The sequence below is a fragment of the Cynocephalus volans genome, chromosome 1 (genome assembly GCF_027409185.1).
Source record: "Cynocephalus volans isolate mCynVol1 chromosome 1, mCynVol1.pri, whole genome shotgun sequence".
Lineage (NCBI taxonomy): Eukaryota > Metazoa > Chordata > Mammalia > Dermoptera > Cynocephalidae > Cynocephalus > Cynocephalus volans.
In genome coordinates, this window is record NC_084460.1 from 108,591,248 (window position 1) to 108,618,909 (window position 27,662).

The 27,662-nt window shown below is 36.7% G+C and overlaps 1 protein-coding gene across 4 annotated transcripts in view; it reads left to right on the forward strand.

Moving 5' to 3' along the window:
• Positions 1-27,662, forward strand: part of VPS8 (VPS8 subunit of CORVET complex) — a 254,205-nt gene that overhangs the window by 96,488 nt on the left and 130,055 nt on the right. For all 4 annotated transcript variants that reach the window (XM_063098643.1, XM_063098634.1, XM_063098627.1 and 1 more), the window contains 9 exons: positions 2,345-2,387; positions 3,800-3,872; positions 4,168-4,287; positions 10,489-10,560; positions 12,148-12,267; positions 13,319-13,375; positions 16,773-16,855; positions 24,627-24,711; positions 25,748-25,846. In XM_063098643.1, the coding sequence (XP_062954713.1) occupies positions 2,345-2,387; positions 3,800-3,872; positions 4,168-4,287; positions 10,489-10,560; positions 12,148-12,267; positions 13,319-13,375; positions 16,773-16,855; positions 24,627-24,711; positions 25,748-25,846 (752 nt within the window). The remainder of the gene's footprint in view (positions 1-2,344; positions 2,388-3,799; positions 3,873-4,167; positions 4,288-10,488; positions 10,561-12,147; positions 12,268-13,318; positions 13,376-16,772; positions 16,856-24,626; positions 24,712-25,747; positions 25,847-27,662) is intronic.

Consider the following 27,662-nt stretch of genomic DNA (forward strand, 5'->3'; position numbering starts at 1 on the left):
TTAGCTAGTCTGCTTTGATTCTAATCCATATGCATAGTTTAGGGGTCAGTCAGTGATGAGGGTATACAGAGTTTGGGGATCCTCCCTCTGGCTCTTTCTTTGCAAGATTCTCTCAATCTTCTAACTGTTCTTGTTTCCTAGCTTCTTTTTTCTAGTTCCCCTGGCCAGAAAGATTGCTGCTGTGATTCCATGTGAGCCACCAGCTCTGCTGTGCTCTCCACACTAATTGCACTTAATCCCAGACTGAAAGCCACAAGTGATAGAAATTATTTGTACAACTCCCTGTCTCCACTCCTCCAAGCATGTGAACTCTCCACCAGACCCTGTCTGCTTTTCTTCACACTTCAGTACCTTCAGGCAGGGAGTTCCAGTCTTGGTTCCAATTTTTTAGTCTTTGGCTGAGCTGCTTTGAGTCTTTTTCCTGTGTGGTAGTTTAGGGTCAATCACGGATGTGGGCAGACAGTTTGAGGATCCCCTCTGTGACTCTTTCCCTTTTGGGATTCCCCCATTCTTCCACATTCATGGTTTCCTGACTTTACTTTTCTGATCTCCTAGGCCAGAAAGATTGGGGCCAGGGGGTGGGGGGTTCCATGTGCTGCCTAACAACCCCTTACCCCACCTCCATGTGTGTAGTTCAGAGTACATGTACCCAGGAAAAGACCACGAAAAAGAAAAGTATGGCTGCCTGTCTCTCCTCCACCAAGTGAGTCTGAACTCCCCACTAGATTTGTACACTTCTATTCACTCTTCAATAACTTTAGGCAGTTACTTTTTGTATTATGTCCATGTTCTGCAGTTTTTTCCTATAAGGGTGGGGGCAGAGGGAGTCATTTTGTACAGTCTTAATCCCTCATACCTAAAAGCAGCCCTAAACCTAATCTTTTTTTCTCCCCAACTTGAAAATTGCTTTTCTCACACACACACACACACACACACACACACACACACACACACACACACACACACACACACACACACACACACACACACACACACACACACACACACACACACACACACACACACACACACACACACACACACACACACACACCTACCAGAAATGAAAGTAAAGTTTTGAAAAATCCAAATGGAAATAATGAGCTTTTACAACACAAAATTGTCTAAAAGAAGATATTGGGAAAAGAAAAGCTATAGAAAATTAAGTACTCTGTCAGTCAGTTCAGTATACATTTACTAATTACCTACTCACGTGCCAGACACTGCATTGGATGCTAGGAATACAGAGATAACATGGACTACCTGCTCCTAAGGAACTCATAGTAGTGGAATAATGGAGATGGGTATGGTAAAGTAAATTTCCCTTGCTTAAAGAATATCATGAGCTAGATACATTCTACTTGAGATTTCTAGCAATAAAGGTGCTTATCTAATTAGCCAATAAACATGAACTTTGTATACCAGTAAGGTGATTGCCACCATGTGTCATACTAGTTGAGTTGGATCAAATAACAATTGGAATTGAAGCAAAATGTAATTATTTTTATAATTTTGAGCAATTCAAGTTTATTTGCATTCATAACATCACAGATTTAGAGCATTTATAAAGCATTACTGATAAAGTAAAAGATGTACTTGTACATTTGCTTGCATTATGTCCACTATTCATATACCGAAAATAGAAACTTTAGTTCTTCATTATTACCAACCACAAATTCCTATAATCTGTACACCATAAGCATTCCTAATCACTTTACCCTTATTGATACTCCTACTCCATTCTATGTTGCCCTTGACTTTTTGACCTAAAACTTGGTCTAATTATCTTTCTGGTTTCTTTTAGTCAAAGAAGTAGGCTTATATCACCAGAAGACAGAATCTTACATTTTTGATATAATTTAGAATAGAAAAGGCCCTAAAGGTCATTTAGTTGAGTTCTGTTACTTTAAACATTTGGGAACAGTGGTCTCCTCAGCCCTACAGCACTGTAGGTGGTGAAAGTCCATGTTACAGATAAGAAGACATTATAGTTATGTCTTAATATTAATTAATTGGCCACGATCTACAGTTCATTAATTCATTGCCTGCCCTACACCTTCCACTAGTCCCAGGCTAGCAGTTAAGCTAACAATACATAGGTCTCTACCCTCATATCTATTTCTTTTATATGTATTAAATAAATCACTGATTTTGTGTCTGTGAAAAGACTCTAATAGAAATCAAGAAAATAATAAAGTGGTCTTACCTCAATTTTCTGTTATTTGGGAATATATTTACCGTACCTTAAATGCCAAGTTTTATTTTTTGTTTCCACATAAAGATTATATCTCTGAAAAGGTTTTGAGAGAGAATTGCTGAAGATACTTTTTTTTTTCTATTTTAGATGAGCAAGTTATTATGGGCAACAAGCTTCTTGTATATATTAGGTAAGAGGTTTTTATTTATTATCTGTGTGTATGTTCTTTCTATATTTTTTCTCTATATTTTCAGAGATTCTATTATCTCTTATCTATATAGTCCTTTTCATTTTCCAAAGTTCTTTTTTGTGTAGCAGTGGTTCTCAACCATGGGTGATTCCCCCTTACCCCAAGATGTGTGGACTACCTAGAGACATTTTTGGTTGTCACAACTGGGTCTAGGATGCTACTGGTATCTATCTAGTGGGTAGAGGCGAGGGATGCTGCTAAGCATGCTGCAATGCACAGTGTTGTCCCCACAGCAAAGAATTATCTGGCCCCAAATATTAATAGGTCTGAGGTTGAGAAACCATGATGTAGAATATTTTACTTTTACTACACACTACTATGTGGGATATGTGTTGTCTCTAGTTTATATATAAGGGCAAGAAATTTGTTTAAATTATGGAAAAGTTAGTGACAGAGGTAAAACAGGAATACTTATCTCCTGACTCCTGGAGTTCATTCCAATAGACTATGTAGGCTCAGAACTGGGTCCTGATAAAACTTTTAGATAGCTGGTTGGCAGGACCTGTTAGAGCATCATTTTAGCTCCCATCTATCAGAGTTAACTTTGAGACCTATTTCATACTCGTTACATTGATTCTTTAGTGTAGTAGAGCATATACATCATTGGCCTAGTGCTTTGTTATTTGTACTTTAATCTTTTTAGAATATGATGGTATCCAGTTGTCTTTAACCAAACATTAAAAATTGATGACTGGTTTAAAGAGATTTAAAATTTGTGCCCCACCCTAAAAACAGAAAAAAGGAAGACACATTTAGCAGACATTTGTGATAAATTCATCCTAAAGGCAAGTCATTAGCCATAAAGCATGTCTGATGTGGAAGTAAACTGTAGGTAAATTTCTCTTCAGATTCTAACTCTGAAGAAAAAAGAAAGCCTTGTTCTATTGTAGACATTTTCCAGACATTTATTTGCCTAGCTCATTACTTATCTTTAATCTCCATTCTTACAGCCATTGGTTTAAAAGTCTCTGAAAATGGTAGGCTTTTAAGAGGTAAACCATAGTTTAATGGTGCCATTAGGCTCTTTCTAGATGCTGGGTATGGGGCATTTAGGTACTTTGTCCTCATTTCTTGTCCTCTTAGTGAACCTTGGGTTTTTCTTAGGAAAAATATGAAGAAATGAAAGCCCCTACTCAGTCACAGGATATGTTACTTCATTCACCACCATTCCTGTTGCCCACATTTTTTGAACTGGATGTCATTTTGATCTGGTTTTAAACTTGACCTAACTGGCAAGTGTTAAGTCTGCTTAAAAATCAAAGTAGTATCCCAGATTTGAGAAACAATGTGCTACTCACTTGAAAGTTACCCCTTTACGACTCATCAAATCTATTCTTATTCTTTTCTTCTAGCTGTTGTCTAGCAGGTCGTGCCTATCCTCTTGGTGACATACCTGAAGATCTTGTTCCCTTGGTTAAAAATCAGGTTGGTACTATTTTCATAGCATTTTTACTATCTGCACCTCTTGTTAAAATGCACTGAAGACAAATTATAGTTGGCCATTACACCTGGACCAGGAGCTATCAATTATAGGAGAGAGTCTACACATTATCACTGAAGTCAATAATTATAGCTGAGAGAGGATTTGAGAGAGAATTTATAACATAGTGGCAATTTAAACTGAATTCAACCTGCCTTTATTTTTCCACATGGGAATCATTGCTTCAGCAAGATACTTTATAGGATGAGAAAATAATCAATATTTTTTTTTAACCTGCAGGTTTTTGAATTTCTGATTCGCCTACATTCAGCAGAAGCTTCCTCTGAGGAAGAAATCTATCCTTATGTTCGTACTTTGCTACATTTTGACACAAGAGAATTTCTAAATGTATTGGCACTGGTAAGAGATAGTCTGATTTTTTTTATTTTTTATTTTTATTGACTCATAGTTGATTATACATATTTTGGGGGTTCAATGTTGACATATGTTGATCAAATCAATATTACTAGCATATATATTGTTACAAATGGTACTTGTTCTTTATGATCCTTGTCCTATCTCTCCCATCCCCTTCTCCCTCTCCCCTCCCACTTCTGATAACCCTAGATTTCTTCTCTTCTTCCGAAAGAGTTATAGTTACTCTGTTGATTTGTTGCCTAGATGATCTATCCAACGCTGAGAGGTGTGTTCAGGTCCCTCAATATTATCGTGGAGTAGATGCTTCTTCTTTCACTGTGGAATGGGCTTTGTAGAGAGAGACATCCTCCTCTTTTCTTTGGTCTCTGCTGGTGACTCTCCTTGTGTCAATGCACTCCAGTGGCTGGTGGATCATCTGCATGGTGGTTGTGGCATCTAGCCACTTTTGCAGCAGCTGTGGTTATAGTGGTGGCTGTGGTGGGCCACCCACAGGGAGGTGATGTTTTTGACATGCTCCTTACCTAGTTGCTGGTGGCATTGGCGGTGTGTCTGGTTGTGGTGGAGGGTCCCTGAGATAGTCCGATTTTAAGGTACTTTCAAAAGAACCAGGGTGATAATTTTTTTTTTTTTATGATAGAAACAAAGGAAAATAATAATCCTTATGCAGGTACAATTTTTATGCCCAGCAGTAAGCCAAGATTTCAAATGTTTAATTTTATTGTGCCACCCATATTTTCTCTAGTTTCTTATCTCCCTTCCTCCATTCCTCCCTTTCTCTCTCTCTGTCTCTCTCTCTAATACACACTCATCAAAAAGATAAAGAGAGCAGGGTTAGATATAATGTATCTCTGATTTTATGAATTATATTACCTGGCATACTAAATATGGAAGAGGGCTCTGAGGCAATTATGATGATGATGATGGTGAAAGTATCTGGAGTTGAAATGGAACATGAAGGCTTCCTGCTGAAAAAACACCTTTAAACATGTTTAATTAGAGATAAATTTGAGTGAGCCAGGTTCTCTGTGAAATGCCCCTAGGAGAATAATTATATAAATAAAACACTGTATATCTTCCCAATTACATAGTATTGTAGTTGGTTTTGAAAAGCTTGTGATAACGTGGAAAATGCTTATATTATAGTGTTTAGTGAAAGCAGGAGGCTCACAGATATGTAAAACACACATATGAATATATATATACAGTATTTAGAGAAAGGCAGAAAGGAAATACACTTAAATATTAATAGTAATTAACTTTGTGAGATGGGGCAAATTTCCTTAATGAGCATATACTACTTTTATAAGTTGAATAATATAATAGACTATTAAATTATTTAAAAAAGATAAATACCCATGAGAAAGTTATTATATTATAGTTTGAATTGGTTTAATTTGAAAATCTGACTTCAGACACAGCAACTTTAATTGCATAGGAAGAAAGGAAAAGAAGCTTAAAACTGGAAGTCAGATCTAGTTGGTGTAGGAGACCTTAGATGTTCAGAAGAAAACATAAGCGTGCTTGGTGACTGCATGTAGGAAAAAAGAAACAGGAAGCAATGGGACAGGAGATTTGGAAAGAATGGTAGAGAAAACAAAGAATTTTACCTAATTTTCTTTTTTTTTTTAATGGGCTATGGTAGCACTGAAACACATGTGGAATTATGCTGATGCCTGAATTATGATATTGGGATTTATAGTAAGGCTGCAAAAACATCTCTCTCATTTGCTTGACAAACATTTTGAGTGCCTAGCATATACCATGTGCTGTACTAATGGGGATGCGACCTTGGCCGACAGGATATAAACCTTGCCCTTGTGGAGAAAGAGGATCCAGACTTGTAGATAAGTAATTACAGCATAGTGTAATACATGCCTTAGGGGAAGTGCAGGATGCTATATGAACACTTAGGAGGGGCACCCTAATGGAGGGTCAGGGAAGGTTTCTTGGGTGAAATAATGTCCATGCAGAGTCTCAAAACATGAGTAGAAGTTAGTCAGGTGAAAGGTAGGAAAGATACTCTAAGCAGAAGGACAGGATAAGTAAAAGGCCTTGAAATGAAAAATTCAGTATGGCTGCATCTTTAAGTGTAAGGAAAAGTGCAATAAGAAACAAATCCAGAGACATAGGCAGACACTGATGCTTGCAATCTAGTAAAAATTTATACTACTGCTGTAGGTAGCCATTGAAGCCTTTTAGGAAGAGAAATATCATGATTTATAGTTCAAGAAGATTTCCTCTGGCTCTTGTGTCTTAGTCAGTTTGGGCTGCTATAACAAAATACTATAGACTTGGGTGGCTTATAAACAACAGAAATTTATTTCTCATAGTTCTGGAGGCTGGGAAATCCAAGACCAAGGCAATGGCAGATTGTGTCTATGGGGGTCCCACTTCCTGGTTCATAGAACAGCACCTTCTCATTGTGTCCTCTCATGGCAGGAATGGGGCAATGGATCTCTCTGGAGCCTCTTTTATAAGGTTACTAATCCCATTTATGAGGGCTCTGCCCTCATGACCTAATCACCTCCCAGACACCCTGCCTTCTAATGCCATTAATTAGGTGATTAGATTTTCATCATGAATTTTGGAGGACACGATCATTTAGACCATAGCATATGGAAAATGAATTGAAATGAGATTAGATTAGAGGAAAAGAGATCTGTTAGCAAATTTTTGTAGTAACCTAGATATAAGATAATGGTGGCTTGAATTAAGGCAGTGACAATGGGGATAACAAGAAGTAAAACGATTTGAAAAATGATTTAGGAGGCAAATCAGCCCCCTAAAATTTAGGGCTTATTATATACTTGGATATGAAGGATAAGACAAACAGGGAAGCATTGAAGATTCCCAGATTTCTGACTTGGTAAATTTTTATTTGTAATAAAGGAACTAGAACTCTCACATACTACCCTAGGAATGTGAAATGGTAAAACCACTTTGGAAAACAGTTTGTTAGTTTCTTATGAAGTTAAATAATACACTTAGCAAATGACCCAGCAATTCCATTCTTAGGCATTTTACTAAAAAGAAATAAAAATATATGTCCATAAAAGAAATTAAGTATTCTTAAGTAGTGTCTTTTGAGAGTAGTCTATCATCTTCTCATTCTTTGACATTATCTTGTTTGAGCTGCTTTCTTCTTTACCACTAAGCCTTCACCAGTAAGCCTCCAAGGAATATTTCCCCATTCCAAGGTACCTCTCTCCCAAAAGTCGTATCTTACCAAGACCTCTGATCTATACTTTCTAGATCATTTCCTTTGATCTTTCTAATAGCCAGGGTTCTGTTTTGTTCCACAAGTTCTCAGACCTGATCTCAGTATTTCCTTACTCATGATGGGTCCCTCTTTTCTTCTGGAGGTGAATTCTATTTTATGTTATAGGTGTTCTGCTACCACTAGAACCTTGTTACACCCGCCTTTCTTCTACACAATCTTATCCTGACTTCTCATTGGTGCTATATGTTTTGGAGCTAACACTGCTAATTTGGGATGCTTATTTTCCCATTTATATGTACAGTCATCCCTTGGTATCTGCAGGGGATTGATTCCAAGACTCCCCACAGATACCAAAATCCACAAATGCTCAAGTCCCTTATGCAAAATGGTGTAGCATTTGCATATAACCTACATGCATCCTCCTTCATACACTAAATCATCTCTAAATTACTTATAATAGCTAATACAGTGTAAATGCTGTGTAAATACTTGTTATATTGTAATTTTTTTTTGTATTTTATTTTTTTATTGTTGTAGTGTTATTTTTTATTTTGGGGGTTTTTTGGGGTTTTTTTTCCCCCCCGAATATTTCTCAGCTGATGTTGGTTGAATCTACAGATGTGGGATGACTGTAAATTGAAGTTTGTTGGATTTGTTGTCCTTTTAGTTTTGCCATTAGCATGGGTTTTAGGTGGTTCCTTTGGCTCTTTTTTATTATATGGGGTTTTTTTAGGGGAATGTGTAAAGAGATTAGGACAGGGGGTCTGCAAACTACAGTCTGAGGACCAAATCCAGCCCCACTGGCCCCTGGCTTATGCCAGCTAAGAATGTTTTTGTATTTTTAAGGGTTTTTTAAAAAGAAAAGGGAGAAGATGTGATCAGATCACATGTAGCCCACAAAACCTGAAATAAATATTGTCTGGCCCTTTGCAGAGAATGTTTGTTGACCCCTAGATTAGCTTCCTATCATTATCATACAGAAACCCCATAATAATTTTTAAGAGACTACAGAAAGAAGTTTATATGCCAAAATTCACAGATGTCTTTGAACTTGAGTTTTAGATTACCTCTGTATTTCACAAACTGTAATTTTCCATTAGGACATCTTTGCATATTATTCCTCTAACAAGCGTTACATAAGTAGAAACGTATTTGTGGAATGATAATGTTCTAACAGTCATGTGCCATTTTGGTAGCAGTTGTTAATTGCCACCAAAATATGTCATTATGTGTATCATAATATTCACACTGTAGTATGTCACCACTTAATTATGTTTACAGAAACAAATTTTCAATATCTGTTTCAAAGCAGTAACTACATGCTGCCAAAAGCAAAATGTTTAAGGAAATTCTTTTTTACTTGCTGTCACTGCTGTAGTTTTAAAATACATATGTTAATTCTCCTTGGTTTTGTATTTTAGTTGAATAGTACTTGTATTAGCAGTTAGTACCTTCTATTTGTACCTGCAGAGTGATGTGTCACTTCAGCAGGCAGGGGTGTGTGTGTGTGTGTGTGTGTGTGTGTGTGTGTGTTGGGGTGTGTGTGTGTGTGTGTGTTGGGGTGTGTGTGTGTGTGTGTGTTGTTCTCATAAACTGAGAGATGTTCTAGTCTATCTTCCTGTCTTCAGGCGGGATCATATTTAACCCACCCATATTTGAACCTTCCAGGTTAAGAGTTCTTACAATCTACTTGGTAACTCATGTCAGCATTTCCCAACTAACTAGCAGCAAAACAGACTAATTGAAAAAAAGTTTAAAATATTTTATTTTTCTCTGTAAATAATTAACTAAGCAATTCAACAGTCATTTGTTAAGCACCTACCAGATAGGAGAAAGAAGGGAAAACATGCTAATAAGAGAACAGCATGAACAAAGGTTCTTCAGCGAAGTTGGGGAAATTCAGGGCTCATTTAAAGAACAGCAAATATTCTGGTTTGAATAGATAGAACTGTGATGTAGTCTTGAAAGTTCATGGCTGTGAAATTCACCCCCCCACCCTTTTTTTTTTTTTTTTAAATCTGTTGGGCTAATATGTAAGTCATTTTCTTGTTTTAAGAAAAGAGCAGTAAATTATTGCTATGTCAATTTAAACATTTCTCAGATCCAAATGCACTAAGTGAAAACCATAGGAAAGATCTTCAAGTCTTATCATTCTTATTATTTAGTAAATATTTTTATTTCAATTTTTGGATAGTGGACATAATTTCAATTCCTTCATATATGCATCCTATATGTACTAGGTATTTTTGTGACATGCTGTTATTATATATTGCCAAACAGAATCTGGTGTGTCATTTACTGTGATGCATGTTATATTCAGAATACACTGGCTCTACTTGAGAAGGAACCTAAAATAAAAAATGCTGTACTTGGCAATGTTTTGAGAGTAGGATACCTTGTTAGCAGGCTTAAGAATTTTAACATTTCAACACTTTTATTATAATTTTTTAAAAAGCCTATTTCTGAACATCATTTTTTCTTAATTTGGAAATCATGAAAATTATTTTTCATGACAGTTAATAAACTGAATTTCATTTATTTCCAAATAACATAGACTGAATGATTGCTGAGCATCATTCAGTGGCATTTCATCCTTCTGTTCCCAAACCTTTGCTCCCTATTTGCCTCTTGCCATTAGTGTTCTTTCTCATTTTCTCATTTTTCTATAGACTTTGCATTACTTTCTTCCTCAAGCCATGTTTTGGTTGTGTGATAACCACTATATTTTTATACTTCTCATTGATTTTTTAAACTCTCAGAATACCATGCAGTATTAAATGTTATGCCTTTTTACTTGACCACTAAAAGTAACTTATCATTAAAGGTGTATAAGAAAAAACCTAGTGAGGAATGTATCTTATTTGGGAATTCACTTGGATTATGTTAACAAGAATTTAGTAACTTATTTCCTTCCAAAACTTTCAAATAATAATTACTTTATAAAATTTCTTTCTCCCTTTTAGACTTTTGAAGATTTCAAAAATGACAAGCAAGCTGTGGAATATCAACAGCGAATTGTGGATATTTTGTTGAAAGTAAGTATTCAAAGAATACATGTCTTTATATTGATATTTAAATTAAAGTAATTAAATTGTTTTATAGCAGGTTCTAAAATAATCTTGTTCAGTGAAGCGATATGTTGCAATCATATCTTAAAATTTTGAAAATGGTGTCTTTGTCCTCAAGAACTGAATGAAATAATAATCATTCATTTTTTACAAAATGTATCTCAGCTTTAGACTGGATACCAGGATAAAAGGTACTGCTTTTGAGAAATGCGAATTGAGAAATGTGTATTGTGAAAATTGCTATCTTAGTACGAGTATGTGTGATAATAGAGACTAACGTTTAAGAGTGCTTTGAGAAAATAATTAATGTGAAAAAGTATCTTCTGTCTCATACCAACATAACTTCATTGCTAAGTAGTGCCGTATTTTACCATGGCGCAGAGATGAACATCCCAGTCTAAATCTAACCAGATTCAGGAAACAGTTATCTTGAGATTCATGCTGTTGCTAATGAATGAATGCAGAGAGACAGGTTATTTTCCTTTCCATCTGCAAAACTTCAAGCAGGCCAGTTTCCTCTTACAGTTGAAAGCTTAGAGTTTCACTCTGTTCATTTGACTATAAAATGGAGATTTCTTCCTTTTAATGACTTTTAGATTATTTTGGGTAAGACACCAGAATTAAAATGTTTTCTAGTTGTGCATAATATCCATGTATTGCATTTATAATAGTTTAATAATTTATAATTTTCAAAGCACGCTTATGTACATTATCTCATTTGAGCTATTTAAATACATTGTAAGATAGGCAGTAATATGAGAATATGAGAAAAGGATTCTAAGCTCTCAAATAATGCCAGTTTGATGCAAGTTAATAATATGGAGAATTTTTACCTAGATTTCCAAAATACCTTCCTAAATGGTCTCCCTATTTTAATCTTGTCCTCCTTTCATTTGTGATCTTGCCTGTCCTCTAATATTCTTCTATGATTCCCTATTGGATTAGTTGGAATTAAGTTCTGCTGACAGTGAGAGAAAACTCAAAAGAACAATAGTTTAATTGTGATGGGAATTTATTTTTCTCAGATAAGTCTGGAGGTAGGTAACCTGATCTAGTAGAGTGGCTTTATAAACTTATCAGAGATGCAGATTCTTTTTATCTTAGCTTTACATTTAGTATGTGGTTTCTTTGGAGCTTAAGTAGTAATTTCTGCCATACAGGATTTCAAAGAAATATTAATCACGTTTTCTTTCTACCAAAATTAAATTCTAATTAAATTTAAATAATCCTACTAAAAATCTGGCCATCAACAAGGGAAGAGAGAGCTGCTTTGGAGTTTAAAAGTAAGATAACCTGGGGTACCTTCACTCCTCTATCCACCTCTATCAATTCAGTTCTCATCCAAGTTGTGTTAGAAATATGCCAAAAATCACTGAAATGTTTTCCTTTGAGAGTATGCAAGTAGTTGTGCTCCTTCTCTAAATGGTATTGAACATAATTGTTGCACAGTCAATAAAAGAATGTTTTCATGAGGCTGACCCTTCCTTCTAATTGTATATTTTTTTGCATCAAACCAGATGGTGTATTTAATAAATGGTTTCTTTTGCCCATCAGGTTATGGTAGAGAATTCAGATTTTACTCCCTCACAAGTAGGGTGTCTTTTTACGTTCCTTGCTCGGCAGCTTGCAAAGCCTGACAATACCTTGTTTGTAAACAGAACACTTTTTGATCAGGTAAGTGTCTTCAACAATGAGAACTAGAGTTGTTTTTCCTTTGTTTATTGTTCATAGAAAATTCACTGGATTACACTGATGCTTAATATGGTAGATTGTTGGATAAGTGTCTTATAAAGGAGGGACTTGTTTAGGTTTGGGATCTAAATTAGGTGTGTGTGTGTGTGTGGGTGTGTGTGTGTGTGTGTTTTCATGATGCATTCTGGGTAGTATAACTTTGTCTAGTATCCTGATATCATGGGAGCGTTGTTTGTGGAGATTAGTTTATAGGGATTCCGTTCTCTCAATTATTCTGTTGCTGTGAATTGCTTAGAATTCTTTGCTCAAGAATTTTCCACTTTAAGAATCACCCCATCTCAGTGGTAGTAACACTATGATGACAATCTGGTGAAGAGATTACTTTTGGTAAATCTGGATTTACTTACAAATGACTTTGACTCCGAAGGTATCTCTTAATCCCAGTTAAATATCTTCCATCTATCCATAGGTGGCAAAGAAAATACTTTTTTTTCTGGAGAAAGAAGCTCATAATGACTAGCCTTTACTGAGCACTTCATAATGCCAGGCATTGTTCCAAAGCTCTATATGTATATGTTAACTCAATCTTCCCAACAGCCGTGAAATAGGTATAATTATTCCCATTTTAGAGATGAGGAAACTAATGCCTGGAGAGGTTAAGTAACCCATCCAAGGTCATACAGTAAGTGTTATGATTAGCATTAAGTGTTATTATTAAGTACTAATAAGGTTAGGATTCAAATTCAAGTGGCCTGACTTCTAAGTCCATTTTTTGCTTGGTCCATGGTATCAGGGAACTTAAAGTTAAGGTGTGTAGGTGATACTGCCGTCTAATTATGTTTCTAAACAGTAAAGAAATGTGTGTATAAATTTTTAGCATACCTGAGCCTGATGTTTCATGCACTAGGCCAAGTAGTTGGGAAGTTACCATATACCTGTGGTATTTGTTATGGCTAAACGTGAATGAATTGGTGGTATTGAAAGGATGTTTTCATTGCTAGTATCAAGTAAAAAATATTTTTTCTTTGATCAGGTCCTTGAATTCCTCTGTAGTCCTGATGATGACTCTCGACACTCTGAAAGACAACAGGTATGAACTACTAGAACTCTTTTTGCTACAAAACAGGAAAGAAAACAGAATAAGCCAGAAAGAACTCTTCTGTTGTAGATATTAGACCTCACTAAATATGGGAGGGAAATGACTTGTGCCAAACCCTAATACTAAGCCAAAGACAGTGGCAACCAGAAAATACTGCAGGTGGTTATTAGAAGTACATGTATAAGGAGTTTATGTCAAACTAAGTTCCTAAGTAGACTGGACCTGTCTTGCATCATAGTATGACATCAAAGAGAATACTTCATCCTTCTCCATTATGTAGCAATGGTTAGCACCTGTTATACCCTACATTCCATTAATGTCATTAATGTGGTGACTGCTATGACTCTGAACCAGAAAGTTTGCAGGATTCTGAGTATTGGCATCTTCAACTTTTGGGAGTACCCTAAAGCCCCACTGCATTAGGACTGATGGTTCTGGAGACTAGATTCCATCTGTCCTTCCACTAATCATTGTGAGATGGTAACTGTTTGATTACATCTTTATATTTATCTTCCCTTTCTTGAGGGTTTCTTCTAGGATTAGGATTCTTTAAAAGCTTACCCATTGAAATTGTGAGCAATAAGAGAGTCACCCCATTTAAAATTGATAGTCAGGCTTTGTCAGGTAAGTAAACTGCAGAAATTAAGTACTTTGTGAGCTCTGCTGATTTTTTATGGTAATAGTGCACAGCTGGGAAGTTGAGACTTAGATAAAGACCGTTCTATAGCAACAGTGAGCCCTTTCCCTGCACAGCTATGGCCCAGTGACTGCTGCATACTATTTTTAGGAAAGAGAACATCTGCTAAAATTTTGGTTATTTCTTAAATTACATTGAATACAAATAGTAATGTGGAGCATTTTGTCCCTGTTTTTCTATTGGTAGTAAGTGTGGATCATGGTATGCATAGTATATCTATATAAAATGATAAAAACTTTTAATACAAATAAACAAATTAAACAGAAAGAAAAATCAAATCTGAATGTAAAAGCCAAACCTTGAAAAGTAATCATGATATATTAATATTATACTACTGAGCACCCCCTTTGAGATTATCTAGTTTTTCTCCCCTTCTCATTTTAGACATATAGAAAACTGAAGTAAGTTGCCCAACGTAACAAGATTAGAACCCAGTTCCTTTTCTTTTAATCCAACACTCTTTACATCATTTTTTGTATATCAAAATTTGTTTATGCAGTTATTTTGAATATTTCCCAGTAGTATGCTGATAAGTGTTTAACAACTAGCTCCCCAGGTATAGTTCTGATAGGTATAGTTCTGATATAAATGATGGTCGATAGTTTTATGTATGTAAATAATAAGACAAAAGTACAATGAAAGCCTGTCAGAACTTCACTCATACGTCAATGAAGTGACTTCTTTACTGAGTAAGATATCAGTTTTGGAATACTGGAAAAATAATTCCTCAATATTTGTACTTTTCACAGTGTAATGACTATAGACATGCACACTTAAGTTTAATTGCCTTATCAGTGTTCTCTACATTACTTTCTTAACCAGGGATTGGCAAACTTTCTCCAAAAAAAGCCAAAGAATAAATATTTTAGGCTTTGTGGGCCACATGTGGTCTCTGTCTCATACTATTTTTTGTTTTACAACCCTTTAAAAATGTAACATTTTTATAGCATTTTTCTGATTTATAGCATTTGCCAATTTCCATGGTGTAAGTACTCCTAGCATGGCTGATTTAACATACCAACGTGATGTCACTGAATGTGGAGTTGGTATGTTAAATCAGCCATGATTTAAGAGATACAAAGAAGCACACCCTTTTCTAATATTTCCACCATAAAAATACAATTACAGTAAATGTTAGTAACCTCAAGAGCATATATAATAGTAAAATATAGTAAGATAATTAAGAAGTAGTGAATTTTGAATATTAATTTACCTTTTTAAAAAATTTATTTAGTTGTAAATTTATATAATTTACTTTTAATAATGGCTGTGTTTAAAAACTGGCTTGCAAAATTCCTGAAAATTTAACAGTCAGCTTTGGTGAGTTAATATGACTGGCTCCAGCAATGGCATTTTTATTACGTTATTCTAAATTGAGGCTTACAACAGATGGGATTCATTCCATATTTATTCTATATAACAGTACATTAGAGTGCTCAAACGGATTAAATTTGGGTCTGAAATGTACGGTTTCAATAGCTTTTACTTATTCTTTTCTTTTTTTAACTTAAAAATAATCAATGTACTGTGTAAAAAATACTTTGTTGAATACTTTCCTGGAATTCTGAGAAGGTTCGTGTTTCTCTGGATCCTGAGTTTAAATGCAGGAGAGAGCTTTCACATATTGTTTTAATGACTATGTAATGACTTCATTATGTTTTTTAAAGTTAATTTAAAAATATTGATGAATCCAGCTCAACATCCTAGTTACCTTTTTTATTCAGCTACTTAGTGCAGTAAAAATTAATTATACAAGTCCCAATATTTTTTTTCTTTTATTGAGGTAATGTTTTTTATTGAGGTAAAGGGCACTTAACATAAAACCATTTTTCAGTGCACATACAGTTCAGTGCATTCACATTATTGTGCAGTTATCATCCTCATCCATCTCCAGAACTTTCTCATCTTCTCAACCTGAATTGCCATACCCATTGAACAATAACTCCCAATTCTCTCCTCCCCCAGTCCCTGACAATCACCATTCTACTTTCTGTCTCAATGAATTTGAATACTCTAGTAGGTACCTCATATAAATGCAGTCATACACTATTTGTCCTTTTGTGTTTTGCTTATTTCACTTAGCATAGTGTCTTTAAGGTTCATCCATGTTATAGCACATGTCAGAGTTTTGTCTGAATAATATTTCATTGTATGTATATAACACATTTTGTTTATTCGTTCATCTGTTGAAGAACATTTGTATTGTTCCTACCTTTTGGCTATTTTGAATAGTGCTGCTATGAAAAACCCCAGTGTTTAATTTTTAAAAATTAACATGTAAACATGGATACTACCTGTGGACAATAGATTTTATAAGGAACTATAAGACATAAAAGTGCCAGACAAAAATTCACTTCTTGAAACGATGTATACAGACATTTTAGCTTAGTGGAGGGTCTGTTCAGAATTCTAACATGGCTTTATTTGCAAACACTGTGGCATTCCTTGCATGTTTTAAAAGCAGAGCCATTTATCTTTTTATAAGACTTAAGCACAATATGGTCAACATCATAATAGCAGTCTAACTACCCTTGCATACTCATATGTGAAAACAAGCCAAAATATCATTAAGTAAGAATAAAAAAGAAAAAATATATTAGTAATGGTCTGCATGGCTGAACGGACTATTAAAGAGGTAGTAAATAAAAATAAATTCCAAAGTGTTTGTACTCATTTATGTTAAATGTTTAGGTCCTTTTAGAATTGCTACAGGCTGGAGGCATAGTTCAGTTTGAAGAGAGTCGGCTCATCCGTATGGCAGAAAAAGCTGAATTGTAAGTTGTTTGAAGCTACATATCAGTTTTTCATAGAACTATTAAATTATATTCCTCTAACCTGAAGCCCAGTTTATTGATGCATTGCTGCTTTTCAACAGTTTTATGTATTTTTTTAATTGGCACATTGTACTTCTACATATTTATGGTGTACAATTTGACGTTTTGATACACACGTATATGAGGGTACTTCAGAAAGTTTATGGAAAGATTTGTATTATCTTTCAATTCTATTTTTCCACGAACTTTTTGTAGAACCCTTGTATGTGTTGTATAATGATTGAGGCAGGGTAGTTAGTGTGTTCATCACCTCATGCTTTTGTCACTTCTTTGTGGTGGGAACACTCAAAAGCCTCTCTCATAGTTATTTTGTAATATATGGTACTTTAGTGTTAACCATAGTCACTGTACTGTGCAATAGAATACCAGAACTTATTCCTCCTGTCTAATGGTTATTATGACTGACCTCCTCCCATTCTCCCTTCTCACCTCTCCTCCCCTTCTCAGTTTCTGGTAACCACTGTTCTACTCTCTGCCTCTATAGTAACATGTTTTATGTTTTTTGTTTTTAGATTCCACTGTGAGTGAGATCATCTAGTATTTGTCTTTTTGTGCCTGGCTTATTTCACTTAATATAATATCCTCCAGGCCCATCCCTGTTGCTGCAAATGACAAGATTTAATTCATTTTTTATGGCTGAATAGTATTTCGTTATGTATATATACCACATTTTCTTTATCCATTCATCTATTGTTGAACACTGAAGTTGATTCCCTATCTTGGTTATTGTAAATAGTGCTGGAAAAATCATGGGAGTGCAGATATCTCTTCAGCATACTGATTCCATTTCCCTTCATTTCCCAGTAGTGGGATTGCCAGAATATATGGTAGTTCAATTTTTATATGTTGAAGGACTTCCATACTGTTTTCCATAATGGCTGTACTAGTTTACACCCCCACCAACAGTGTACAAGTGTTTCTTTTTTTCTACCTCCTCACCAACGCAGCTATCTTTTGTCTTTATTTATTTATTTATTTATTTATTTTTAAAATTTTATTTTGTCGATATACATTGTGGTTGATTATTGTTGCCCCTTACCAAAACCTCCCTCGCTCCTCCCCCCTCTCCTCCCTCCCCCCCAACAATGTCCTTTCTGTTTGCTTGTCGTATCAACTTCAAGGAATTGTGGTTGTTATATCTTCTTCCCCCCCCTCCCCGGTTTTTTTTTGGTGTGTGTGTGTGTGTGAATTTATATATTAATTTTTAGCTCCCACCAATAAGTGAGAACATGTGGTATTTCTCTTTCTGTGCCTGACTCGTTTCACTTAATATAATTCTCTCAAGGTCCATCCATGTTGTTGCAAATGGCAGTATTTCATTCATTTTTATAGCTGAGTAGTATTCCATTGTATAGATGTACCACATTTTCTGTATCCACTCATCCGATGATGGGCATTTGGGCTGGTTCCAAATCTTGGCTATTGTAAAGAGTGCTGCAGTGAACATTGGGGAACAGGTATACCTTCGACTTGATGATTTCCATTCCTCTGGGTATATTCCCAGTAGTGAGATAGCTGGGTCATATGGTAGATCTATCTGCAATTGTTTGAGGAATCTCCATACCATTTTCCATAGAGGCTGCACCATTTTGCAGTCCCACCAACAATGTATGAGAGTTCCTTTTTCTCCACAACCTCGCCAGCATTTATCGTTCATAGTCTTTTGGGTTTTAGCCATCCTAACTGGGGTTAGATGGTATCTCAGTGTGGTATTAATTTGCATTTCCCAGATGCTGAGTGATGTTGAGGATTTTTTCATATGTCTGTTGGCCATTTGTATATCTTCCTTAGAGAAATGCCTACTTAGCTCTTTTGCCCATTTTTTAATTGGGTTGCTTCTTTTTTTCTTGTAAAGTTGTTTGAGTTCCTTGTATATTCTGGATATTAATCCTTTGTCAGATGTATATTTTGCAAATATTTTCTCCCACTCTGTTGGTTGTCTTTTAACTCTGTTAATTGTTTCTTTTGCTGTGCAGAAGCTTTTTAGTTTGATATAATCCCATTTGTTTATTTTTCCTTTGGTTGCCTGTGCTTTTGGGGTCGTATTCATGAAGTCTGTGTCCAGTCCTATTTCCTGAAGTGTTTCTCCTATGTTTTCTTTAAGAAGTCTTATTGTTTCAGGGTGTATATTTAAATCCTTAATCCATTTTGAGTTGATTTTAGGATATGGTGAGAGGTATGGATCTAGTTCCATTCTCCTGCATATGGTTATCCAGTTATCTCAGCACCATTTGCTGAAGAGGCAGTCCCTTCCCCAGTGAACAGGCTTGGTGCCTTTGTCAAAGATCAGATGGCAGTAAGTGTGTGGGTTGATTTCTGGATTCTCTATTCTATTCCATTGATCAGTGTGTCTGTTTTTATGCCAGTACCATACTGTTTCGGTTATTATAGCTTTGTAGTATAGCTTAAAGTCAGGTAGTGTTATGCCTCTAGCTTTATTTTTTTTTGCTCAGCATTGCTTTGGCTATGCATGGTCTTTTATTATTCCATATAAATGTCTGGATAGTTCTTTCCATTTCTGAGAAAAATGTCTTTGGAATTTTGATGGGGATTGCATTGAATTTGTATATTACTTTGGGTAGTATGGACATTTTCTTTTTTTTTTTTTTTAATTTTTTTTAAAAATTTTTTTTCAAAAGATGACCGGTAAGGGGATCTTAACCCTTGACTTGGTGTTGTCAGCACCACGCTCACCCAGTGAGCAAACCGGCCATCCCTATATGGGATCCGAACCCGCGGCCTCGGCGCTCCCAGCGCCACACTCTCCCGAGTGAGCCACGGGCTCGGCCCCAATATGGACATTTTCACTATGTTGATTCTTCCAATCCAAGAGCATGGGATATCTTTCCATCCTCTTGTATCCTCTCTAATCTCTCTCAGCAGTGGTTTGTAGTTCTCATTATAGAGATTTTTCACCTCCTTGGTTAACTCAATTCCTAAGTATTTTATTTTTTTGGTGGCTATTGTAAATGGGCAGGCTTTCTTGATTTCTCATTCTGCATGTTTACTATTGGAGAAGAGAAATGCTACTGATTCTTGTGTGTTGATTTTGTATCCTGCTACTGTGCTGAAATCATTTATCAATTCCAAGAGTTTTTTGTAGAGGCTTTAGGCTGTTCGATATATAGGATCATGTCATCTGCAAACAGGGACAGTTTGACTTCATCTTTTCCAATCTGGATGCCCTTTATTTCCTTCTCTTCTCTGATTGCTCTGGCTAGTACTTCCAACACTATGTTGAATAGGAGTGGTGAGAGTGGGCATCCTTGTCTAGTTCCTGTTCTTAAAGGAAAAGCTTTCAGCTTTTGCCCATTCAGGATGATATTGGCAGTGGGTTTGTCATATATGGCTTTAATTATGTTGAGATACTTTCCGTCTATACCTATCTTGTAGAGGGTCTTTGTCACAAATGAGTGTTGAATTTTATCAAATGCTTTTTCAGCATCCATAGAGAGATGATCATATGGTCCTTGTGTTTGACTTTATTAATATGGTGTATCACATTTATTGATTTTCATATATTGAACCAATCTTGCATCCCTGGGATGAATCCCACTTGATCGTGGTGAATAATTTTACGTATGTGTTGCTTGTGTTATTTCAAACAGCCCATCTTCAAGTTCAGAGGTTCTCTCTTCAACTTCCACAAGCCTGCTGGTTAAACTCTCCATTGTGTTTTTTATTTCGCTGAGTAACTTCTTCAGTTCGCAAGTTCTGCTATATTTTTTTTCAGGACGTTGATTTCCTTGTACATTTCTTCTTTCAGGTCCTGTATACTTTTTCTCGTTTCATCATGATGTCTAGCTGAGTTTTCTTGTATCTCATTCAGTTTCCTTAGAATTATCACTTGAAATACCTTGTCAGTCATTTCAAGGGCTTCTTGTTCTATAGGATCTAGAGTTTGAGATTTATTAACTTTTGGTGGTGTACTTTCTTGATTTTTTGTATTTCTGTTATCTTTTTTTGATGTTTATTCATTGTGGCAGGGGGTTTCACAGTCCACCGGTTTGAGACTGTTGACTAACTAAGATGTTGTTGTGGTTGCCAATTTGGTATGGCTACCTCCGTGACTGCTCAGTTGGCCTCTAGTGCCTTGTGTATGTGGTTGCCTCGGGTCTTGGGCCTCTCTGGGGAGCCACCTCTCTGGTCAGCTTGGACTCTGCTGGGCTGCTGGATCACTGGGCGGTATCGCAGGGTGTGTGGTCTATGCTGAGCTTCCACTTCCCATGCAGGACTTCTCCCTGTTCCGTGTGCTCTGGCCCAGGCTGCTGGATCACGCAGTGGTGGCCCCACAGGGTGTGTGGTCTCTGTCGAGTCTCCGCCTCCCTAGCCGGATGTCTCCCCACTTTGTGCACACTGGGCAGGGCTGGGATGTGTCTTCTGCCACCCTCATCTATCAGCTGGGCCTTCAAGACCCTGCTCAGCACTGCCTCGCCTAGGAAGTCTACCAGGTTTCTGCTAGGTGCAGACGACCTGTCTCTCTGGTGCCTTTGTAGCACTGTGTAGATCTTTCTCGGGACTTATCACCTTCCTCCTGGTATTGCGGTTATTTGTGTACTTGTCTTATCTCCCACACCAGAGCGTGAGCTCCTTCGGGGAGGAGCCCGCAGCACACGGTTCACCTTTGAATCCCCCCGGCACGGACCGACTCCGGTGCCCACCCGCAGTCATCTCTCCGGCAGGTTCAAGCAAACTCAGGAACTCTCCGACCACACTATTCCTAACCAGAAATCGGTTAGCCGTTTTTCCAAACTGTGGCCGCAGAGATGGTATCTGCCTCCCGGTAACAGGAAGTTTACCGGTTGCCGGAGCCCAGGGTGCAGTGGAGTGACAGTCGGCCCAGCCCGTACTTCCTTGCCCTCCCAACGCTGGCCGGGGACGCCCCACGCCATCAGCCCTGCCAGAGAACCGCGGAGGGAGTGGGAGGGGAGGCCGGCCCGCAGGCCCCGGGAAGCCCCGCACCGGGGCAAGCAAGTGGGAAGGCTCAGTGAGGAGCCGAGCCGAGCGAAGAGGCCAGGCTTGGCTGAGCCAGGCTGGAGCCGCCACCACCTGAGAAAATGGAGGCAGCCCCAGGGCCTGTGAGTGGCCTGGTGGGGCAGGCGGAAGCCGGGCAGGCGTCCACCCCCCAAGCAGGGCTGGGCCGGGGGTCACTCACAGGCCTGTGCCGGGCCGGGCGGCTCCCTCTCTGCCTCTGCGTCATCGCCTTCCCCGTCCTCGGCTGCCGCCGCCTCGGGCTGCTCACTCGGTCCCGCGGTGCGGCTCATGCCTTCCCAGGAATCTTCTTTTATGCCGGCCTGATACCTCGAATCCTGAATAGGGCAGCTGGCCGCCTTCAGCGCGGCCCCGGCCTCTGGGATCCTGGCAGTGTCAACAGCGGCCCCGGTGCCGTGTTCCCTGTTTAGAGACTCGCTTTTGCAGCTAAGATACAGTTCTTTTCCTGCTCCATAATCAAAGCTGTTGCCTGTAAACGAGGCAGCCTCTCCTGCCAAGGGGAAAGTGGCGGTCAGCCCCCACGACCGGCCACCAGCAGCGGTCCTCCCTTAAGCGACGGCCTGTTTTGTCTTTTTGATAATAGCCATTCAGACAGATGTGAGGTGATATCTGATTGTGGTTTTGATTTGCATTTTCCTGATGATTAGAGATGTTGAGCATTTTTTTTCATGAAAAACAATTAACCTCTTTTGAGAAATGTTTATTAAGGTCGTTTGTCCATTTTTTAATCAGGTTAATTTTTTTTTTGCTGTTGAGTTATTTAAGTTCCTTATATGTTCTGGATATTAATCCTTTGTCAGATGTGTGGTTGCAAATATTTTTTCCCATTCTGTAGGTTGTCTCTTTATTATGTTAATAATTTCCTTTGCTGTGTAAAAGCTTTTTCATTTGATATCATCCTGTTGGTCTGTTGTTGCTTTTGTAGCCTGTGCTTTTGAAGTTTTATTTAGAAAAATACTTGCCTGGCCCCATGTCATGAAGCATTTCCCCTATGTTTTCATCTAGTAGTGTCATAGTTTTGGGTTTTACATTTAAGTCTTTAATCCATTTTGAGTTGATTTTTGTATATGGTGAGTGGTAGGGGTCTAGTCTCATTCGTATGCATGTGGATATCCAATTTTCCCACATTGCTGCTTTTTTAAATTAAGAAAGGTTATGCAAATAACACAACAAAAACCTAAGTATGAAAGTTTCTTAGTTTCAATTGAATTCTAGAAGTTAGTAAAATTTGTAGAAATTGATGTGTAAATTTGAAGTGTTTGTACAATTGTTTTAATATGAAAGTGAAAAAGCAGTCAATGATGTTTTATTATTTTCGATTTTTTAACTTAATATTTCCATGGTATTTCATAGGTTTTTAACATTTATCTTGGGTATATTAGAAACAATGCAGAATTTGATGGAGCAGTAAGATACAATATGCTAACACTGGTATTTATCTAGTTTGTCAAGTGTTTTGTTTGCCATATTTAATTCTGGACAGAGATACCTGGTATAAAATTTTTGCAAATTACTAATTGATATCTAGCATATTGACTGTTCCTTATTGACACATTGTTACTTTAACATTTTTTTTTTGTAGTAAGCTTTGAGATTTCTTATAACATAGTATTCAGTAGCATCTTAAACCTGTAGTTAGAGGAATGGCCTATACTCATCTCCCTTAAATACTTAATAAAACTTTGTCACCTCTCCCCCAGGGTGACGGGGACACAAAGGATTACTCAAAGCCCATTTCTTCTGAGCAGTGAGAGGCTCCAAAGGGGTTAATTCCCAGGAACCCTCAAGAGAGAAGCATTCCTTGGAAAATAACCCCGAACTAGGGTTTTCTCTCAGTATTTATTCTTGAAGCAAGAAAGTTACAGAAAAGGACCATAGGTGGTTACAAAAGAACAGTAAGTTAATTGTCATAGCAATGATCATTAGGTTTAGCTGCACCAACAACATCTGCCCTTAGAGCCAGCAATTTTGCTGTGTTACAATTCTTTATCTACAACAGAGACTTTAGCCCAGGGAAAGTTTTCTGTCTTTCCCAAGCTTAACATTTCTATGTGTAATTCTAAAAAGTTTGGCCCTGTGGAATACATTTGCTTTATAAATGTTAGTATACTCCACATATCCCCCTTTTTATTTATTTATTTTTTAAAAAAAGAAAAAGCAAAAGCTATAGATCAAGGTTTCACAGTTAAGACAAAAACATTTTGTTAAAGCAAAGTTAGTATCATTTTAGCATGGAAAGTCTTTTTAATTTATCTCAGGTGGGGACTGATGATGTCATCATTCCTCAGGGCTGTTTCATCAGCAACTTTCCTGGTGGTATCAATTGGGGTGTTATTGCCAGTTGTTGAAACTCTGGAATGGGGTTCTGTTCCATGTAATAGTTGATTTTGAGTCCAGAGAGTTTGTTGGTGTTCACCCATCCAGGACATCACTGCTTCCAAAGCATCTAATCTTTGTAAAATTTTTTGATCAATTACAGATCTTTTGTTTAGGAACAGGATGTCTCATCCAAGTCATAAGCACTCCCTTTAAGGCTGTGAAACTTTAGAGAACTGCTTTCGTAGACAAGATATTAAAACTTTATTTAACAGTAGAAATCACATTTATTGTATTCATTTTTTAAAATACTAACCTGTATGCCCAAGCAGACTTCTCAAAACAATAAGCTAATAACCACCTGCCCGTTTGATATACTGAAGTTTTTCCTTGTACATTCTAGCTATCAAATTTGTGAATTTATGTATGAACGAGAACACCAATATGACAAAATTATTGATTGCTACTTACGTGACCCACTGAGAGAGGTGAGTCAAGAGACTGCTTTATTCTTTTTTCTTACTCAGTTTCCCCCCCCATTGTGTAGAAATAACTAGAGTCACGCATTTTACAACAGGGATATGTTCTGAGAAATGTGTTGTTGTGGAAACATCTTAGAGTACACTTACACAAATCTAGATGGTATAGTCTACTACACATCTAGACTATATGGTATAGCCATTATAACACTGTCATATGAGACCACTATTGTATATGAGGTCCATTGTTGACTGAAAGATCATTAGGTGGCACCTTACAGTATTCAGTGGAGATATCTGGACATGGATTTGCTAATCCAGGGTTTTCTGTATTGGTTTACCAAGTTATTATTGAGTGCCTGCTATTCTCACAATTTTGAATTTATTATTTAGTGATGGAGACTGATAGTAAACAATAAAACCAAATATATGATTACAAATTATGATATGTGCTAGGGAAGAGAAAGCAGATGCAACTTTACAGGGTAATAGGGAACTAACTTAAACAGAGTAGCCAGGGAAGGAATCTCAGAGAAAGTCGCATATAAACTGAGTTTTGGAATTTGACAAGCCAGTCAAGGAAAGAGCCAAGGGAACAGTGTTCCAGGATAGGGAATAGTATATGCAGAGGCCCTTAGGTGGGGAAGAAACTGACATGTTCAACTGAATAGAGATTGTATAGATGAAGCGAAAATCAGTATAGGTGGAGCATAATAGACAAGGGCAAGAGTGATTTGAAATTAAATTGGGAATGTGAATAAGGACCACCAGAAGCAAAAGTATGATATTCCTTCATTAGGTCAATAAAGGTTAATAAATTGAGGTAAAAATTAATTGGAATAGGTTTGTAACTTCTAAGATTCTACCTTAAACTTTAAAAAATTACTCTTTCTCTTTGGTGTTACTTTTCCATTAGTAACTATCTCCACATGGTTTTCCATCTCCAAATAATACTTACCAAGACTGATACAGATTGTAGATAGTGACTAAATATTGCTTGAGTGAGTGAATGAATGAATAAATTATATTGTCTTGTGCTTTTCAGGAGGACGTTTTTAATTATATTCACAATATCTTATCCATTCCTGGACACAGTGCAGAGGAGAAGCAGTCTGTATGGCATAAAGCAATGGATCATATTGAGGTACTGATTCAACAAAACTTTTTAAACTTCCTCATTTGAATGGATATTTTCCAAATTAACTTTATGCTAACTAAGCAATGGCAGGTATCACATTATTAAGTTGATTTACTTGAGGATTAAAATATTTTTCATATGATTTATTCCATTTCATATCTGTATTCACAAAGTGTGGGTCACACACAATTTATTATATCATGAGTTCTGAAAATAGGCAATGTTCAATTAGGTAGTGACAGACTGGAATATTCATGGGTCTTTACAAAGTTCTTAGAATGATTCTGAGCATACTGCTGGTCTTTTTTCCTAATACATTATGGGGGCCATTCCCTTCAGTCACCCAGTGAGCTTTTAGAAACATTACCGTAGTGAATTCTTCTCTCTCAAGTATTTCCTTTATTATGTAACAGGATGATGATTCTGACCTAGGTGTAGTCAACTGATTCACTTATTTTATTTATACATATTATTTTACAAGAGTTGACTTCAGTATCAAAATGAAAAGTTCTTTTTTTAAAAATATGTTTATCGATGTCTAAATGAAGAGACTACATGTGTGGTGAGCCTGTGATCAGAATGTATTCTGAAAGGGAGCCCAAAAATTACTTCTGACTTTAGTTTACTTCAGTTTATAACATACTGTTTACCTCAGAAACCAGCAGAGCTGCAGTTTTGTTGAAATCTATTTTGTTTTATGGGTCACTGGTTATTGAAAAAAAAGTAGTAAGGAAAGATGCTGAGGTAATCCTAGTTTTGGAAATAACATGTATGTCTACAGAGTTTCTCTTATTCTTCTCATAGCAAGGATCAGGTGATGGATTTAGAGTTTGTAGTGAAATATATGATTATTCAACATGTTATAAAATTTTTTATAGATGTGTAAAATGCTAAGAAAGGATGAGCTCTGAAACTTTGAGAAATATCGCATGTGATGTGAATACTTTTAGTTCCTGAAGGTTGTAAAGTTTAGAAAGATCAGAAATGTGAGCAGTATCTTTTGTGAAACATCTTGTGTGAAAGCTGGTACAGTCAGTCATGAGATGCATGGTCTAAAGTAATTTCCACACTTTCATCTGTTGGATTGAGAACATGATGTATGTTATTTCTTGTTGTCATATTGCTGCTAACAACAAGATAAGTGTATCTTGGTGAACGAATTCAACAACACCTTCTCTAATTTTGAGCTTTATCTTTATTCCTTTAATCATTTTATATTCTTTGTCATCGCCTTCTTCAAGTCTCCATAGTTACATTATGGCTCATACTTTATTTCACCTCATCTGCATTATGCAATGGTTTTAGCACATGGACCTCAGACATCCAAGAATGAAGCTTTGCCTCTCTGCATAATGTGAAACATGATGGATTAATCAATGAGCAAGCAAATTATTTAGTAGAAAACTCATGCTGAAGAAGAAAGAAATATTTTTGCTACACAATTATTTCTGCTGTTTTTTTCCACATCTGCATATTTTTTCACCTTGAACTTTTTAATATCTCTTAAGGCCACAATTACAAGTATATAGATTTTTTATTAAAGGACTTCTGTGTCTTCAGTAATGTAAATGTAATCGACATCAAATACATAAGGGGAAAAGTTATCATAATAAAGGTTTCTGACAGTACACACAGTTTATAGCTTAATGGTTCTTAACACTTTTGTGGCTGTAGATCTCTTTTGAGAATGAAAGATTTGGACCTGTGTCTCAAATATTGCACATGTGCATAGATACATACTTTTGTTTACAGTATCAGGGATCCACAGACCCCCTAAAAACCATTCTTAGACTGGGTGTTTGGACCCCAAGAAAAGAATCTC